This window comes from Meles meles, chromosome 7 (genome assembly GCF_922984935.1).
Source record: "Meles meles chromosome 7, mMelMel3.1 paternal haplotype, whole genome shotgun sequence".
Lineage (NCBI taxonomy): Eukaryota > Metazoa > Chordata > Mammalia > Carnivora > Mustelidae > Meles > Meles meles.
In genome coordinates this window covers 75,364,098-75,382,971 of record NC_060072.1, presented here as the reverse complement: position 1 = coordinate 75,382,971, position 18,874 = coordinate 75,364,098, and the positions used below count along the sequence as shown (strand labels likewise).

Genomic DNA, 18,874 nt, shown 5'->3' with positions numbered 1-18,874 from the left:
ATCAATCTAAAGCATTGTTAAAAATGCAACTTCAGAACCCCTTCTCAACCTATGAAACCAGAATCTCTGAGGCTAAGGCCTGCGAACATGCTTTAAAATACCCCAGATTCTTAGAACATTAAAGTTTGAGGCCCATCAATCTAGTCTAAGAAGAGAAAGAAAAATCAAGTAGAAATGTTAAGGAAGAAAATTCCAGATTGCTGGCAACCACTTCAGTTAGTCACTGGAAGGGCTTGTGTGGCCACATTATTGAATCATACTTCAGAGCTTTTAAAAAGATGCATATATTTAATGAGGTTCACTAAGTACAACTGTTTTAAATGACTTTGGACTCAACAGAAACTATTTAATAATAAGGTTACCATAAATGTCATTTCCTTTGAACTTAAAAAAGACTCCATATAGAAGAATAAGATCTGAGCGTCTTATTATCTCTCAGAAAATTTTAGTTCTTCATTAGGCCAAGTCAGTCTTTTCCATTAGAAACTGAACTCTGTGAATGTATCTCCTTTTCTTATGGCAAAATTGAGTCTATAGCCCTTATTTTTAATAAACTGTTAACATAAGACAGAGAAAAGATTACTTGAAAAATAGGATGTGTTCCTGTTCATATTAAATAAACCAGGAATCTCATTAAGGTATTTATTGAACTCATACCAGGATCAAGGCACTGTCGGGTGTTTAAGTTGTATTAAGACATAATTTTTGCATTCAAAGAAGCTAAAGCCTTCACAGACAAGAGAGCATTCGACATGAACTCCGATGAGGGCAGCCTCTGTTGGGAAGGGAAAGGAAGACCAGGGGACAAGTGCAGAAAGAAGGACCTTGGAGAGCAGGCCCATGGCAGTGGGACATGTAACATACTGAGTTTGGCTGGAAAATATAAATATAAATATAAAATAAGATACATATATATAAACGGGATGAGGAAGAAAAGGTAATCTGGGGTAGTAAGTCAAGATGAGTTTAGACTTGCTTCTTCTTCTTCTTTTTTTTTAAGATTTTATTTATTTATTTGACAGACAGAGATCACAAGTAGGCAGAGCAGCAGGCAGAGAGAGAGGGGGAAGCAGGCTCCCCGCCGAGCAGAGAGCCCAATGTGGGGCTCCATCCCAGGACCCCGGGACCATGACCCGAGCCGAAGGCAGAGGCCCAACCCACTGAGCCACCCAGGCGCCCCTAGACTTGCTTCTTCTAATGCAGGTTTTCATGCAGGAGGAGCAATATTGTTAGATAGGAGACATATTAATATTAACCTACTGCAGTATGGTTTTAGAGAGATATGGGGAAATTAGTTTGGAAGTTATGGTGCAGACCAGGAAAAAAATGTATAAAGAGCCTGAAATCAATATGGAAGCTGAAGAAATAATAGCTTTCCTTAATCAAGTATAAAATATTAATGATATAACTTTAGTCATTCCATTTGATTCTATTGTATATGTGTACAGGAAATATATACATTATATGTAGATGAAATATAGGAAAATATTACTGATCCTCACATTTTTACATGAGGAAACTCTGGCTCAGAGAAGTCCAGTGACTAAGCCGCCAAATTCTAAAATTAGTTGGTTGATTCCCAAGGATCAAGACAGTTTACAGGTAGGAAATAACTAGAAACAACAACCCTAGAAGCATCTGTAGGACACGATGGATAAAGGACCAGGAGCATGTGGGTGTGAAGGCCAAGAAGAATGTGAGGAGTCAACCCTGAACTCTGTCCCCATTCCAGTTTAAGCCAATGGGGCTGGTAAAAGAATCAAAGGAACCAGTGTTCAGAAAGGTAGATGAATGCTTAATCACAAGAGAAGAAAAAGAAAGAGTGAATGGAAAGAGGCAGGACTTTTGTCTATGGCTAAGGGAAAAGACTGTTAAAAAACCTCCCTCAAAAAAGCAACTAGAAAGCTGGATAAAACTGATAAAAGCATCATTTTGGCAACCTGGAAATAGACCAAAGGCACAGAACAATCTGAAAAGTGTTTATACTTTAAAAACTGTTGACCTGGGCGCCTGGGTGGCTCTGTGGTTTAAGCCGCTGCCTTCGGCTCAGGTCATGATCTCAGGGTCCTGGGATCGAGTCCCGCATCGGGCTCTCTGCTCAGCAGGGAGCCTGCTTCCCTCTCACTCTCTCTGCCTGCCTCTCTGCCTACTTGTGATCTCTCTCTGTCAAATAAATAAATAAAAAATCTTCAAAAAAAAAATAAAAAAATAAAAACTGTTGACCTTTGGGTAAGAACAATGAGAATCTGTGGCATTCTGGCCTGGGGTCACACCCATTCCTCCCTTAGCAAATGAAGATTCAATGACTGGAAGGTTTGGTTTGGGTGGGACTGGCTGTGAGGACCGGCATGTCTCTGCTGAAGTTAAGAGGGCTCCTTAGATTTGGAGTGGTGGACAATGCACTCATCCAGCAACACTGTCAGTGAAAGTGAAGGTGGGCGAGTGGGGAAGACCAATGGCTCTACTGGCCTGAAGCCGCGATTGAAGGTTGGGACGAAAGGAGGCTGGATAATAATATTCTTGGCTGAGGCTATGTGAATGATCAGCAGAGACAGAAGACAGCTTAAGCCAGCACAGTCTCCGGGCTACCATGAGGCTTGAACATGTAAACAGGAGATGTAAAAGGGTCCAGTGGACTTGAAAATGGTCTGATCTTTAAATGCATTCCCCTCTGCATAGACCGGTCCATCAGCAGACAAGAGCTTACTGGCTCTAGGTAGTTTGTTTAGTCATCTCTGTTCAATAACTGTTTGACCCCATAACCTACACAGACATAGGGGCAATCCCTAGAAAGCTGGGATCACACACACACACACACATACATAGAAATATTAAATGATATAGTGAGTAGAGATATTGGCAACTGCACACCAGAGGATTTTATAGATTTAGTCTAAGCAAGTTACTAAGCAAACAAAACTAACCAAAGCCACTTTCAGTGGGTGAAATCAGAATCCAGAATTGCTACAACAGGTTACCTAAAATGTCCAATATTCAGCAGAAAAAAAAAAAAAAGAGAGAGAGAGAGACATTCAAAGACATAGTAAACTATTTAAATATATTTTTATATTTTAAATATATTTACTATTTAGTAAACTGAAAAAAAGGTAATCAAAAGAAATTGTCTCTCAATACAGATACTGGATGCAGCCAACAAAGAGTTCACTGTGGCTGTTATAAAAATGTTCAAAGAATTAAAGGAAATTGTATTTGAAAAACACAAAAAGTATAACAAAAATGAATGCACAAATAGCAATTTCCAAGAAGGAAAGAGGCATTAAAAAAAGAACCAATGGAAATTCTGAAGTTGAAAAGCACAAGAGCTGAGGTGAAGAATGCACCACAGGGACTTGACAGCAGATTCCAGACAGCAGGAGAAAAAAAAAATCAGTGAACTCAAAAAGGATTCAGAGAAATGACACACTCTGAAGAATAGAAGAATGAATGAAGAAAAATGAACCATCTCAGAAACTTGCAGAATAACAAGAATACCAACATATGTGTAATTGGAGTAAATTATTTGAAGAAATAATGGCTGAAAACTTCTCAAATTGATTAAAAACCCCTACACATCTAAGAAATTCAACCCTAAGAAAAATACAGTCACATTAGACACATCATATTCAAACTGTTGAAAGACAAAAGTAAAGAAATAAATTTGAAAATAGCAAGAGAAAAACAATTCATCACATACAGGAAATATCAATACAGTTCCTAACTTCCCATATAAAACAACAGAGGACAGAGCACAGTGAAATGACATTCATTTTGCTGAAAGAAAAAAAAACAAACACCAAACTATTAACCAAGAATTCTGTATCCAGCAACACAATTCAACAGTGTAGAAAAAATAAGGATATTCCCAGATAAACAAAGACCAAGAAAATTTGTTGCTATTCATTCTCTGCCTTGCAAGAAACACTTATCACTTTATGTGGAAAGAAACTTATTTCAGAAATGGCAAATATATGGGTTAATAAATATATTTATAGATATATTTTCTCTCACATCCTCCCTTCCTTCAAAGACATAAAGTTATAAAAAATAATAATTACATCTCTGTATTATTTGATTTAAAACATACGAGGGTAATGTATCTGAGACTAAAAGCATGGAGCATAGCAAAATGCCTGTACTTTACAGAATTAAGGTTAGTATTAATCTGAAGTAGACTGTGATAAATTAAAATGCATATTATAATTCCTCCAACAAACAGCAGGAAAAAATGAAAAACAGTTTTAAAATTTAGAGGATTAAAATGGTAAAATAAAAAATATTTAGCACAAAAGAAAACAGAAGGAGCAGCAGAATCCCTGCCGTAAAAATGTTATGTGATCTATAGAATTCCTTTTTAATTTTTAAACTTTATCAAATAGTAAGTCATTAACAACTTTAACTAGAGAATCAAACAGAAATTACTATGGTGTTATCACAGCATATGATCCAGGTTTAGTGAAATTGAAAAAAAAAATCAGTATACATATATAAAGTCACACACACACACATGCACATACACCCAGAATAATAATGTTTGCAGAATGTCAGGGTTTATGGCAATCATTCTTTATATTCATTTATATATTCATTCTATCATCTCAACCTCTGAAAGAAAGCAAGAGAGGCACAGACCTGAATGGGAACTCACTTTATAAATTTATGTGGATCTTTATAAAAGCTAGACTCAAATGTAAATGGAGAATTTACTGCTTAGCACAAGGCATGTGCTCAATAAATATGTTAATTTTGCAGAGATGATTTTTGCATAATTCAGAGTAGCATGGAATTTGGCTGTCTCAGACAGATATCTCAATTTAGAAGACCAATGCTCTAACCCCTGAGACATAGAGCCTCACAAGATGTCTCAATCTCAAATTTAGATCTAGAAGACCTCATGATTTGTACAGAAAAATTAAATCATAGCCTTGAACAAAAGAGTCCAATTACCTGAATTTCTTCAACTACTGATTTGAACTGGGGAATACGCTCGGTCATGTTTTTAACCAATTCCATTGCGTTATCAAATCCCTTCACATATTCTCCATACATCTTAAGGAATGGTGCCAATTTCTGAAGGATGTCACCAATTCTAGGGGTTGTTTCCCTGTACAAAGAAACAGAGCATTAAGATTTCTTACAGAGTATGTGAGTTAATAGGACTCCAAATGAAGCGATCACTTTCTATACACTCCCTGTGCTTTATCAGAACCACCTTGCTGTGAGATGGGTAGAGAATGAAGCAGTACCTTTTTAAAGGGAGTTTAGGAATGACATAGTAAAGAGACCTGCTATGGAGTTTTTAAAGCTCCAGATTACCCTCTGATATCTCATCTCCACTAATCAAAAGAGAGTTTGAACAGCAGAGATGAAATTCTTTTCAACCAAAGCTAAAAGTGTACCACAATTCCTATCAGTGGTCTTTATGGTAAAAATTTAACACACGTTTGGCTATAGCTCTCTGTGTAGTATTGTTTCAATTTAAAAGCAAATAACACTGCACCTAATGTGACTGCCTTAGACATATCATTTGCCATCTACTCCTCTTACCATTCTTGCATTCGTTTTTCCAGCTCTGGCAACAGGAATTTACTATGGAAGGCATTTATTGATGAAATATTAGAAAAGATTTTATTCACCATCTCTGCTGGAAATGAGCCTCGATTTGCTTCTTCTAATAATTTGCAGTAAAATACCTGAATAAGAGAATAAAGCAAACATTAGTTTAAATTTATTGGTTCCCACCCAGCATGGTGCTAGGCATATAGTAGGCTCTGAGTAACTTTCGTTCAATCAACGAAAAGGTTCATGGTTCAAGAAATAAATCATTTTTGAAATGTCCAAATATATGCTTTGATTGAGAAGAAGGAATTAGAATTAGAAAACTTGTCTCTAACCTAAGCCATGCTTCTATCTAGGGGATTTTAATCTTCTAATGCCAGAGAATTTCCAACTGAGGTAAAGGGATTTACTCCTATCTACAGATAGAGTTAAGAGAGATGGAAAACTTTATATACAACAACTGTGGTATTTTTCACTCCTCTTTATGTTTCGAATGATTTTGTGGCATGTATATCATATTGCCCTTTACTGTAATTTGTTGGCTTAAATCTCATTTTCCCTATTAAAACTGTATGCCCCCTTGGGGAGGGAGGCTGTCATAGTTTAGTTCCCCTGGCAGAACAGGTGCTTAGTAAGTATCTCGTCAGTAGATAAGTAAAAGTATTTCAGCTCACAGATGTTTCCCTGCTTTTAAGTAATAATGCATGATAACTGAACACTTAAGAGAGGATAAAAGGATCTCCTGCACGTAATAGTGAATATCTTAAAAACAATAAAAAATAATTGCAGTCTGAAGCTATACTCCACTAGAGCTACTATACCTCTTAATTACCATTCTGTTAAATGTAGGCAGAAGGAGTTCTGTTCCCTCATAATGTCCAGATGGTTGTTAATTTTCTAAATTCACCTCCACTGCATTTTCTTGGGAGGCAAAAAGAACACAAAATTATGTCCTTAAAGACTCCAATAGATAGGATATTGTAAGTATTTAAGACTCTAAAATTCTAAAAGGTCAGCAATAGTAGCTGACAAGCTAATATGGCTAAAATAACAAAAAAGAATAAAAAACAAAGACCCACGAAACCTGTTTAAGAGGAAAAAAAACATGTCTCCATGATGGGAATAGCTAACATTTCAGGTCTGTAATGCCCATGAGGAGAAAAATTGTTTCAAATGTACCAACTCAACATGAATTGATGGACTTACAGTGAAAGTCTTTGGAAAGTGAGTGTTTAAGTCACGAACTCATTATTTCAAAGAACAGAACCCTAATCTGATCCCTTAAGGCTAACTCTAACAGGGCTAGAGTTCACTCTAGGAACCGATGATAAGAAGGTTGCCCAGGATGGCATGCTCCCCTGAAGTTCCAGTTTTCCAATGGCAGAAGTCGGACAATTCTTTTTAGAATCAACACTCAATCATGGCAACTTTCTCTTCTCGTTAGAGGAGTCTCTATGAACAATCTACCAATTATCTTGTTCTTTTATCATTAAAACAATATTAAGAGGCCTTGATTTTCAAGTGATTCTTATGATGCATTTTAAAATTTTGCTTGTAAATGTACATGTATTTGAAATGATACTCAAGGCTCCACCATGATGAGAGTACAAAATGTGAGAAAGGAGGATGTCATTTCCAACAAATATTGACCATGCAACTTTACACCTACAAGTGTAAATTATTATTTACACTTAATTAATTTATAGATTAATTTTAGATTAATAGTGTAAACTATTAATCTCCTACAAGCTTGAACAAGTAAGTGAAGGCTCAAAATTCTTCCAGCTCTATTACTGCATCAATTCAGATGACTCACATGGGGGTGAAGAGTGCATGAGACAAACAGAATCAGTGACATATTCATGTATGAGTGAGAATCGCCAGTCTCTTATTTGGATTATAATGGTAATAGATATGTATAATATAATAGATCCTAGGGGTCTAGGATCATAATAAATGGTCAAGAAACATAGTAATGTTGATTTTTGAAAGATACAGATAAAGGCATTTTGTGACTCAGAATCCTTGAATCTGCTCTTTATGAATGGAAAACCCTTTATGTTTGGTGAATTCACTGACAAAGCTAAAAATCCTAAAGATTTCCTTGAAGAAAAAGTTTCCACTGGCCAAAACCAGTCATGCCCTTCTTATAGTTTCTAAAACCCCTTGATTACTAACAATGATGTACAATGCCAAAAAATTACCCTGAAAGGGAAAATCTTACCTGATCTAAGAGGTCAAGTCGGTTGACATAAGCTCTTTCTGTAAGCAAAAGTTCATTGGCTATTTTGTGAAGCTTTTGTTCATTAGTTTCCTAAAAATACAATAGATGTTCACATATTAGAAAATAAAGCCCGGACATATTTTTCAAGTAATAAACATCTTATCAAGTAGTCAAAACTGTTTTCTCAAGCTTCTTAGGTCCCAATTCCTTTCAGCCATGAAGGGCCATCCAAACAAATGAAAAAATTAAAAATAAACAATCTGCTAGGTTTAACTTATAACATCTTTAGCCTAAATTGAGTCAAAATTAACATTTAACATCTTTAGCCTAAATTGAGTCAAAATTAACATTATCATCTTTGTCCTTGAAACACCTTTTATCTTTCTCAGACAGTGTATTTGGCTCATTTTCTTCCTGCCTCTCTCAGGCCACCCTTTAGCTGTGATTTCATCAATCTATCAGATACCTTGTCTAATTATTAGCTCTATGCACCCAACTTTTTGCCTTTTTAAAAAATGTTAGAGAAAATTTCAATCACATATGAGTAAACAGTAAAATGAACCAGTATGCACCTGTTACCGCGATTCAACAGCTATCAATTCATTGTTAATCTTGTTTCATCTATGCTCACCTCCCTCTACCCACATTATTTTAAATACAAACATCTTATTATTTCCTCAATATATGTTTATTTAGTCCTTAAATATATTTGTATAGTTTTGCCAGTTCCATGAGAATGGAAACATTTTTTTCTTGCTAACATTGTAACTCTCTTTCTTCAATAAAATACTGGCATTCAATAAAATATTGCTGGATGAATGAATGAGTAACAATCGTGCAAAATTAACTATTGTTGGACATTTATTACCACTTTGGCATGCTGTTAATGTAAGACCAAACTCATCTTTTCAGGAAAACCTCTATCCTATCTCCCACCCTACCCCACCCCACCCCACCCCACCCCACCAGAACTTCACCAGTCTGGTAATTGTTCCATCCTTTTCCAGTTACCTGGTTTTGGTATCTTGGATCACTCTAAACTTAGTTCTCTACCACAAAATCCAGCTGTTTATAAGCTCCTACTCATATTAGCATCCAACACTTAAGTTTTCATCACTGCCACCCAGTTTTGCTCATACCATATCTCAAGTCTAGGCTAGTAACCAGCTCCCAGTTGATCTGATTCTACCATTTTTTTTTTTTTTTTTTTTTTTTGGCTAGTTAGATCCACTTTGTATGCTGTTGTATGAGCAATCTTTCTAACTCTGCTTTGCCAAGATCATTCCACTTTCCATAGAAGGAAAACTTCCAACAGTCCTCTGTTCACCAGCAGAATAAAACCCAGACTCTGTATCATTCAGGCTTGTTCAAATCCCATCTCTACTCACTTCCTCAGATGTTTTTCTCATTGTATCTCTGCAAGTACCCTTCCCTCCAAACAAGCCAATCTATTACACTGTTATCCAAACATGTCCATTCCCAAACCTTTCTTCTTTCCATTCTCTCTGCATGGCATACATTCTTGCTTTATCTCTCTAGGTGTTTAAGACTTACTTCGTTTTTGGATGGCCTGCTGAATTTCTTCCATTCCTTGTCCATGGAGCCTTCTTCAACTATCCAAAGCTCTTGGGCTTGGTCCTATCAGAACTCATTTTCTATTTTATCTTTTACTTCCCCCCCCCCTTTTTTTTTCATTTTGTATTTTATATTTTATATCTAAACATCTTTTTGTTGAGAAATTTCTACCTAGCTACTTGCTGAAGTACCCTTTTCATTCTAGGGAAATATGAAGCCCAGTAAGTGTTTAGTAAAAACTAATAGGAAAGCAGAACAAAGTATATTCTAAACCAGTATCTAATTTGTATGAAGGCTACATTTTAAACTATGTATAAAACTATATGTATAAACTATGTATAAATTATGTATAAAATGCTGTTAAGCACAGTGAATGCTTCACTGTGTTCAACATAGAGTCTACTTTTATGCTTTATGCAATATGTTTTGTTTTTTAAAGATTTTATTTATTTATTTGACAGAAAGAGATCACAAGTAGGCAGAAGCAGGCAGAGAAAGACGGGGAAGCAGGCTCCCTGCTAGGCAGAGAGCCCGATGCAGAGCTTGATCCCAGGATCCTGAGATCATGACCTGAGCTGAAGGCAGAGGCTTCCCACTGAGCCACCCAGGCGCCCCTATGCAATATCTGTTCGAATGTGAAAAGTTATCATTTTGCTTTTTACAGCAGCACTGAAATGAGGTATTTTTATGTGAAGTCTTCAGGTAAAGTAACATAATATAAATAATTTGTGGTCTCAAAAATATTGGGATAAAAACTATGTAGTCATTAAATCCCACAAGTAGCCAAGGTTTTGGTTAAACAACAAATTCAGGTTAAAGTATTAGCTTTATCATTTGCCTATTTGACATCCTTTCCTTCCATTTCTTAATGATATCCATATTCGTTCAGTGTATCTACAACTATGTGTAGCCTTTCCTTTGGAGAAATTATCCTCAAGCCCCAGAACAAAAGGACGGCCTTGACTGGTGTAAAATCGAGAATACAGAGTGACTGGTTCAGGAGCCAATGAAACACGAGGGTAGATGCACTGGGGCTTCCTCCTCTCTACCCCACCCCTTTCTTCTATCACCAGCTTCTGTTAACAGATCTACCCTTTTCTGGAATGTTGTGTAAATGGAATCACACAGAAGATAACTTGTATCTTCCTCTTCTCCAAAAGCATCTGAGATACATCCTTGTTGTCATTAGTATTAGTGGCTTGCTCTTTCCAATCCCTTAGTTTTATTCTAATAGTGATACTACACTTTTTGACTCATTCACACACTTTCATATGCTCTGATTCTGGTTTTAACAAATACCTCTAAAGAAAACCACCCAGCAAAGTTTGTGCCATGATAAAATAATACATCTTTTATGAGTCAGCGAATTCATTAACCAACAGGTCATATGGTCTGTTATTGCTATGCAATGAAGTCACTCCTGAGGTCTTCCACATCCTACAGGATCTTAAATAGGAAGCTTATAATAAACGATCTTTTGCTGACTCTAAATCATACTTTAGCTGAACTTGGCAAATTGAAGGTATTCTGATCATAATTTGCAAAATCCAAGGGAGCTGTCAGCAGTTATTAGCAAAAACCCGTGTCCTTCCACACAGATGGTCTTCTAATGTCAGGTCCCTGACCTTGCCAAAACCAACACAAGATAAGCAAGAGTAAACTTGCTGACATTCACTTTAATCACATCATAGAGGTTTATGAAAAGTTACTAGGGATTTTTGTGGTGGAGGTTGAGGAAATCACGGACCCAAACAACAATTTCACTAGAAGAACAGCTAACACTTATTCACTGATTGTTATGCACAAGACACTGTTATATTTTATTTACATAAATTGACTAAGCCTTATGATAAGGTGCCCTGTATCAGCAATTTTAAAACAGATTTGTTATTTAAGTCTATAGCATAGATACATTATTCCTGTTTTATAGGCAGCACACACATGAGACAAAAATTCCAAGGCTCAGAAAGGCCAGGTGACTTTTCCCAAGTCACACAGTTAAAAGGTAACTGAATCAGATTCCAATCACATAGGAAAGCATGGAACTCTACGTCATGGTTCTCACTCTTACTCTTCTCTGCAACTAGAAACAAGATTATAATAAGTGTCTGCAAGGGATATAGACTAACAAAATATAAACTATCCACTTGAAAATGAAATGTGGTATCTACTAGGCATTTGAATTTACACATTGTTTCTCTAATATAATTTCTATTTATAGCAGGCTTCTCATTTTATTAAGAATTATCAGATATTAAAAATTCAGTCATATTTGATGTAATGATGTGATGGTTTCTAACTTTATTTCATTATTTCGTTTCATTTTATTTATTTTTTTAAGATTTTATTTATTTGACAGAGAGACAACAAGAGAGGGAACACAAGCAGGGGAAGCAGGAGAGGGAGAAGCAGGCTTCCCACTGAGCAGGGAACCCAAAGTGGGGATCGATCTCAGGACCCTGGGATCATGACCTGAGCCGAAGGCAGATGCTTAATGACTGAGCCTCCCAATTTCATTTTATTTTTTAAAAAGTATTTTATTAATTTGAGAGAGAGAGCAGCAGTGGGGTGAGAAGTAGAGGGAAGGGGAGAAGCAGACTCCCTGCTGAGCAGAGAGCCCAAAGCAGAGCTCCATCCCAAGACCCTAAGATCGTGACCTGAGCTGACAGCAGAAGCTTAACTGACTGAGCCACCCAGGTGCCCCTGATGGGTTCTAACTTTAAAAAGTTAGTTTTGAAACTCATCTGTGAGTACATTTCAGGAGAAATACCTGATCCGTCTGTGAGCATGGGTCTCTACTACTCTACTACTCTGTCTGACTTATGCTTAAATAACAAATCTGTTTTAAAATTGCTGATACAGGGCACCTGGGTGGCTCAGTGGGTTAAGCTGCTGCCTTAGACTCAGGTCATGATCTCAGGGTCCTGGGATCGAGTCCTGCATCGGGCTCTCTGCTCGGCAGGGAGCCTGCTTTCCCCTCTCTCTCTTCCTGCCTCTCAGTCTACTTGTGATCTCTGTCAAATAAATAAATAAATAAAATCTTTAAAAATAAATAAATAAATAAAAATAAAATTGCTGATACACTTGGGATACAGCATGATATATATTTTTAAAGATTTTATTTATTTATTTATTTATTTGACAGAGAGATCACAAGTAGGCAGACAGGCAGGCAGAGAGAGAGGGGGAAGCAGGCTCCCCGCTGAGCAGAGTCCGATGCAGGGCTCGATCCCAGGACCCTGAGATCATGACCTGAGCCGAAGGCAGAGGCTTTAACCCACTGAGTCACCCAGGTGCCCCAGCATGGATTTTTTTTTAAGTAGAAAGTTAAATATGTCAAGTTATATAATATCGTCTCATATTGTTTGCCACTTCAAAACTATATACCCCTACTTTGTGTTCAGCACTTTACTAACAGTCATATATTCTTAATGATTTTTTTGGAAAATAGTAATAGCCACACAATATTGATTTAACAAAAAAAATCCCATTTGCCTAATACACAGACTTCACTTTTTAACATAATGATAAATATGCTATAGAAAAGCCATCTTACCTTTGATATTCCTCTACAAAATAAGCAGATTTTTTTCACTTGCAAAGAATCACCACGTCCCTAACACTGAAAGCTCATTCTCAGAGTATTGCCTCAAACAAAAATACAATAGAGTATGTCTAAACGATTCCAACTGAAAAGGTAAGATGTATGCCTCTTACAGGAAAAGAGGACACAATTTACTTTCCTCTGCTTCTCTCTCCTCTCTGCACAGTGCACTTGCTAGGCTAGGACTGTGCGCCTTCGCATGGGCAGCAACCTTTCAGCAGAGATCCTCTGCCTTCCCACCAGGTCAGGTTCAGCCTGGTGGTGAGTCACCGTGCCCGCTGGCTCCTGAATGTGCAGCACTGTCGGTTCTGCCTCCCCACTTGCAGATGTTACCAGCTCCTGCTGCTCCTTTTCAGACCTTTTGGCATGACTCTTCCATATGGCAGGAGCCCAGACAAAGAGCCCCCACTGCCGCTCACAGACTTCATTTACTGGGTCGGCAGAAGACGCTTGTGTGGAGCCAGCAATTCATTCTGCAGTGCCATATGCACTGCTACATGCCTCAAAAACCAAGTAGGGGAGAAGACATTTTGGAAAGAACTTCATAAAGGTTCATCAACAATTAGAGTTTCCTAGAAGATGCTTTAAGGGCAAAACCTTCAACTACATAAAAATGAATCAGATATTGATTTCATGCTTTCCTACTCAATTATACTTTTTAACTTTTCAGTGCATATTCTCATGATTTCATTTTAAGCAGGAAGAATTTTTTTCTAAATACATTGAGTCAAAACTATTAAAAGTTCTTACAGCTCTTTCCATATATTCATTATAGGTTAAATAATATGTATATAAATTACTGGGTTTTTTACAACCAGAATGCATGTTTCTAGGTCCTGGAAGTTTCTAACCAATTAATTAAGTTCTTCCACGGAGAAGGCAAATGTGGCTTTGTATGAATACACATGTTTCTGCTTTCCCTGAAGTCCATTCTTTCATAGTAAGATGAGTCAACTTAGGGAATAAACACTTGATTTTGTGCAATTCGTGAGATGCATCAACATTTTGATAGCTCATTTTTAATGTCTTCCTAGACATTAAAGTCTTCCATGTGGCTCCAGGTGATAATTTAAAATGAGATGACAATGATATTTGAATGTCACATAATTGGCCCGTCATCTCAAAAAGCATCTTAAAGTCTCTAACCTGCTTGACACTTTCATTCCAATATTCCAGAACTGTACAGATTTTTTTCTCATTATACTAAAGATCAGGGAAGCCAAGGGAGGCAATCACAAGTGAAGAGACAGTGACTGCCCCAACTATTAAAGAGTATTTACTGTGTGCTAGGCATACTGTATGTGTTTCACATGAATTATCTAGTGGAATCCTACTAATATCCTGGGAAGCAGATATCATTATCTTCTCATTTTATAGATAAGGAAGCAGTGTCTTAATGAGGATGGGGAACCTGCCCAAAATCATATAGCTAGGAAGTGACTGAGCCAGGATTCCTATCTTGGTCTGTAAAAATAAAGTTCTTGCTTTGTTACAGCTCTTTAAGAGAAGCCCCTATGGATTTGCGAGATAAGAAGATAAGGGAATAAAACACAGATTTTGTGTTCAATTAAGATCATATAATAATGCCATAAGGAAGGTCACATGGTCTCAGGGAAGATCTGTAATCAGCAAGAAATTATCACCAGGTTCACATTACAGGAAAAAGAATAGTCACCATGATACACACATGTTATCCTTTTCCCAGGGCTTTAATGTATAGTATCACAAGAATAAACAGTTTTTACTTTAGCATGATCCTTCAGGAAGCTTTGGGAGCAAAGTCCAAGCCTACTTTCGACCCAGCACTAATATTTTTCCAATCTGATGTCCTCTACACTATTTATTCAGTTCAAAACAGAGAATAGTCAAGTGAGAAGTTTTAATCAGAAGTTTACATTATATCTTTTGAGATAGGGCAGGGAGAAGGGCAAAGGAGAGCTTGGACTGAGAAGGACAATTTAGTTAAACTTGCACAAGATCAGACAGGAAGTAAGTGGTAGTAAATAGAGAACTTTGTTCTTCTTATACCCAGTTTAGTATACATTAGACTAAATTGTCCTTTGCCTTTTGCAGAAATTAAAGATCAGGCACTAAGGACAATTTAATATATGCTCACAATCAATAACTGAATTAACCTATCCCAAGTCTAGGCAATGATCAAAGCAATTAGGTCACTAATAAGTGTTTCTGATGATAGTTCCCTAGAGTTAAAACCTCATGCACATAAGTGAGTGCACTATGTGGAAATAACCGATGGTCCTCAAGCAAGAAAAACAAACAAAATATAGGAAACCAGGGTTAAAAAAAGGAAGTGGCATGCAAAATTATTTCTGTGCATCCCACAAAGGAGCACGTCAGCTTAACCCGGAACCGACAGCTGTTGGGATAGTCACCTGGCAGGATATGCTGAACGTTGGATCTATCGAGGGACATCTCACGTCCTGAGTCTGTTCATCTTGACTTACAGATGAGGAAACAGGATTTAATTTATGTTTATCTAACAGACAGCTCACATTATGTTATAAGGCAATGTTCTAAATCCTTTATGATTCAATGATCTTTGCCTTGTAATAACTCTGTAAGACAGGTATTATTATTTCCATGTTTCAGATGAAGAAACTAAGGTACAGAGAGATTTAAGTGACCTGTTCGAGGTCATACAACTAGTAAGTAAGTGGCTGAGCTGGGTTGCAAACCTAGAAAGTCTGCCTTTTGAGCCTGTCTTTCTGACCCCCAGGGTTATGGTATATTGCTTTTGTTTTATTTTCTTTAGTTTTGTTTTAAGGCACATACAACAATGGCTGTGTTTTTAAGATCTGGCGTTTCCATTTCTCTCCCACCTATGGCAAACAGTGTCTTTATATGCATTGTGATGTCCAAACACCTCGCTTTCCCAAACCTCCTGAATTCATGTCAACATGCTGTTAAACTCCATCTTTGACTCCATTAACTCCTTGTTCTCTTGGTACTGCTGATCTGCAGAACTTGCCTCACTCCCACTGCACCTTTGATCTTTTTTTTTTTTTTTTTAGTTTCAGGCCACTCAGCAATGCTGGGGAGACCCGTTGATTATGCCCACTACCTTTGACCTTGGCCTTCAGAATCTTAGTCACAAGTCACCATGAGACCTAACCTTTTCCATTGTCCTCAACCCCTGGAGGCTATCTCACTGGCCTCTCTGGGGGGCTTCCCTAATGGACACATTCAGCACCAAGCCTAAGAGTCACCTCTAAACTATAGTCTTAGTATCTCACTGAGTTCTAGACTCTCCCTATTCCTTGATTTATGCTAACAAGGAAGAATTCACCCTCTCAGCCATGCTCTGAACCTTGACTTTATCTTTGAGTTCTCTTTTCCCCTTTAACTCAAGATATCTTACACGAGGGTTATTTATCTCAATACTCCTTTTCAGCTGTTTCCTCTTTGTACTTTCTGCAGTGCCTTGCAAACAGTATATGCGCAATGTAAATGTACTGCTTTTAATCTGGTTACCCAGGTTCTCTGAGCTAGTTAGCTACAATGTCCCAGTAAGGCAAAGGCTTCCAGATTCCTTATTCTAAATGACGACCATTCTCATAAGCTCATCAATAATCCTGTGCCCCCTCCCCCAAATCCTGTGGTTCTCAGGACATTGCTCTCTCTTCTTTTTCCTCTCACACAACTCAGTATGTTCCCCTTTTGATAATGTTTGTGTTCTCCACGGCTCAGTCCTTGCCCTTCTCTTCCTGTTCCTGCACATTCTATTTTAGCAATATTAATCACACCCTTATGTACATCCTCTTACATTCTCATCCTCTTTCCTGAGCTCCAGATCTGTATTACCACTTGCTTCATTAATGTCTCCAAACGGATGTCCTACAGGTACCATAAACTCAGTAGCACAAAACTCACCTAATTAGCAACTCTACTCTCTCCCATCATTCCAAACACAATTACGTTCCTTCCTGTCAGCCACCTCAACTACTTCATGAACACAGTGAGAAACCAAGACCTGCCGAATTATAGTAAGGTACTACGTCTGGGTTCACCTAACTGGTAAGTGACAAAGCTGGAGTGTGAACTCATCTCTTTTAAATCTAAACTCTTCATCCTTAACCAGGTGACCGTAAACGTCTCCAGAGTATTTCATTTTTGTCTGAGACACCTTCAGGAGGACAGTCCGCCAGTGCCTCAAATTCAGTATGTCTAAACCCAATTAAATTTTTGCCCTCCCAAATACGTTTGCTCCTTCTATTCCCTTGTAGTTCAGTAGGTGATACACCATCTGCCACTTCATCCAAGCTAGGAGTTGAACATGACTCATTCCCTACCTCCATCCAGGAGGCCCTCAGAAATCTCTCTTCCTTGTCCTAACCCACTGCCGCATCCGTCCAGGACCTCATCCCCTCACACCTGGATTACTGCGGTTGCTTACAACTGCTCCATCTGTTTTCCTTTCATCTGACTCATTTCTCTAAAACCCACAGATGTATAATCATGCCACTTCCATGCTTTAATTAAGTGCCTCAGAGGTCAGGGGCCAGATAGTATTAGACTTATGGAAAGTTTGAAATAACACAGGAAAACTCCTATGTTTAATCCTACAAAACAGGATGCAGAATGACTATATAGTAGGCTATTGAAAAAAAAACTCCCCCCCCCCCAAATCAGCTCAGAAAAACAAGCTGGAATGTTAAATACTAAAGCAGCTCTCTGCTTTAGTGATGGAAATATGGTGATTTTTGTATTTTCTATGCTTGGCTGCATTTTCTTGATTTTTCTATAAGGATTACTAACTTTTCCCCACAATTTAAAAAACCCACTGTTTTCAGCAAGGAACAATACAGTTTAAGCATACAAACCCACTGCAATCCATAGCTTATGTTTTCTTTTTAAACCCATCCTTCTACACACAATTCTCTGGCCCTCTGGCCTCTTCTTATCAGGCCAGAGACACCTACAAACATGGCAACTATCCACTTGTCTCTGACTAGATACAGCCACTCCTCCCTATCTCACCACATTCCTGTCCATTCTCAACTACTCAGCAACCTCCCCATCACTTTGCTTTAAGCTAAATTCAACTGCTTTTCAGCAGTCTGCCCCCCCCCCCCCCCCAGTCAGCCCTCTCCCAGGCACAGGTCATTCCTTATCTATGTTTGAGAAGCATGGATCATACCATAGCATGGGGATTTACTTATGTCTCTCTACTGTGTAGACTGAGGCTTTAGAGGCGGGGTATGTCTTGTTCATTTGTTTCTAGCACCTAGCACAGTATGCCCCACAGACTGAACTTACAAATGGAACAGGTGTTTTTTTCAGGTACAGTCTCTTTGAAGTTCATTTTTTACTTTCTTACACCTTTCCACTATACTAAATGGAGCCTCCACAAAATAAAGAATTTTCTAAATTCACCATTCAGTTCTAAGTGAGAACTTTCACTATAATACCAGCAACAACAAAGACTGACTAGTGAAGCTAGATAATTCCATTGCTTCTGCCGTCTTTTACATTCTCAGAATGGAAGCTGAGTTGGCAAGAGAAGAAATAGCTAGGGAGTAACTTATTATTTGTCTTCAGGTCTAACATGATCTCAACAGCTGCCCCCTTTATTTTTCAAGAAGTGAGCAAAGAAATATAAAGCCTCACAAAAAAAAAGAACGTAGCCCATCATAAGGAAGAGACAACCAAGGTTAGCATTATATTTAACTCACAGAAAACTCTGATAGCATATATTATATCCTGCAAAATCACCAGTGTTAAGGTTCATAATTAAGTGAAATTAAAAGAAAAAAAAAAGGAAAGTGAGTTAACCTGGACTATAGCATTTGTTTTCTATTTGTACTACTTCTAAATTTGATTCTCTGTCATTCTTTTCCTTAAGAGATGATTATCTTCTTAACTTTTGAGTATGTTCAAAGGTTTTAAACTCTCAA

At 37.6% G+C, this 18,874-nt stretch overlaps 1 protein-coding gene across 6 annotated transcripts in view; it reads right to left on the bottom strand.

The window, feature by feature from the left end:
- The window catches only part of FGD4 (FYVE, RhoGEF and PH domain containing 4), a 207,371-nt gene that overhangs the window by 27,955 nt on the left and 160,542 nt on the right, over positions 1-18,874 (bottom strand). For all 6 annotated transcript variants that reach the window (XM_046011404.1, XM_046011405.1, XM_046011407.1 and 3 more), the window contains 3 exons: positions 7,781-7,870; positions 5,545-5,690; positions 4,945-5,101 (listed from right to left, as the gene is read on the bottom strand). In XM_046011404.1, coding sequence (XP_045867360.1) covers positions 4,945-5,101; positions 5,545-5,690; positions 7,781-7,870 — 393 coding nt within the window. The remainder of the gene's footprint in view (positions 1-4,944; positions 5,102-5,544; positions 5,691-7,780; positions 7,871-18,874) is intronic.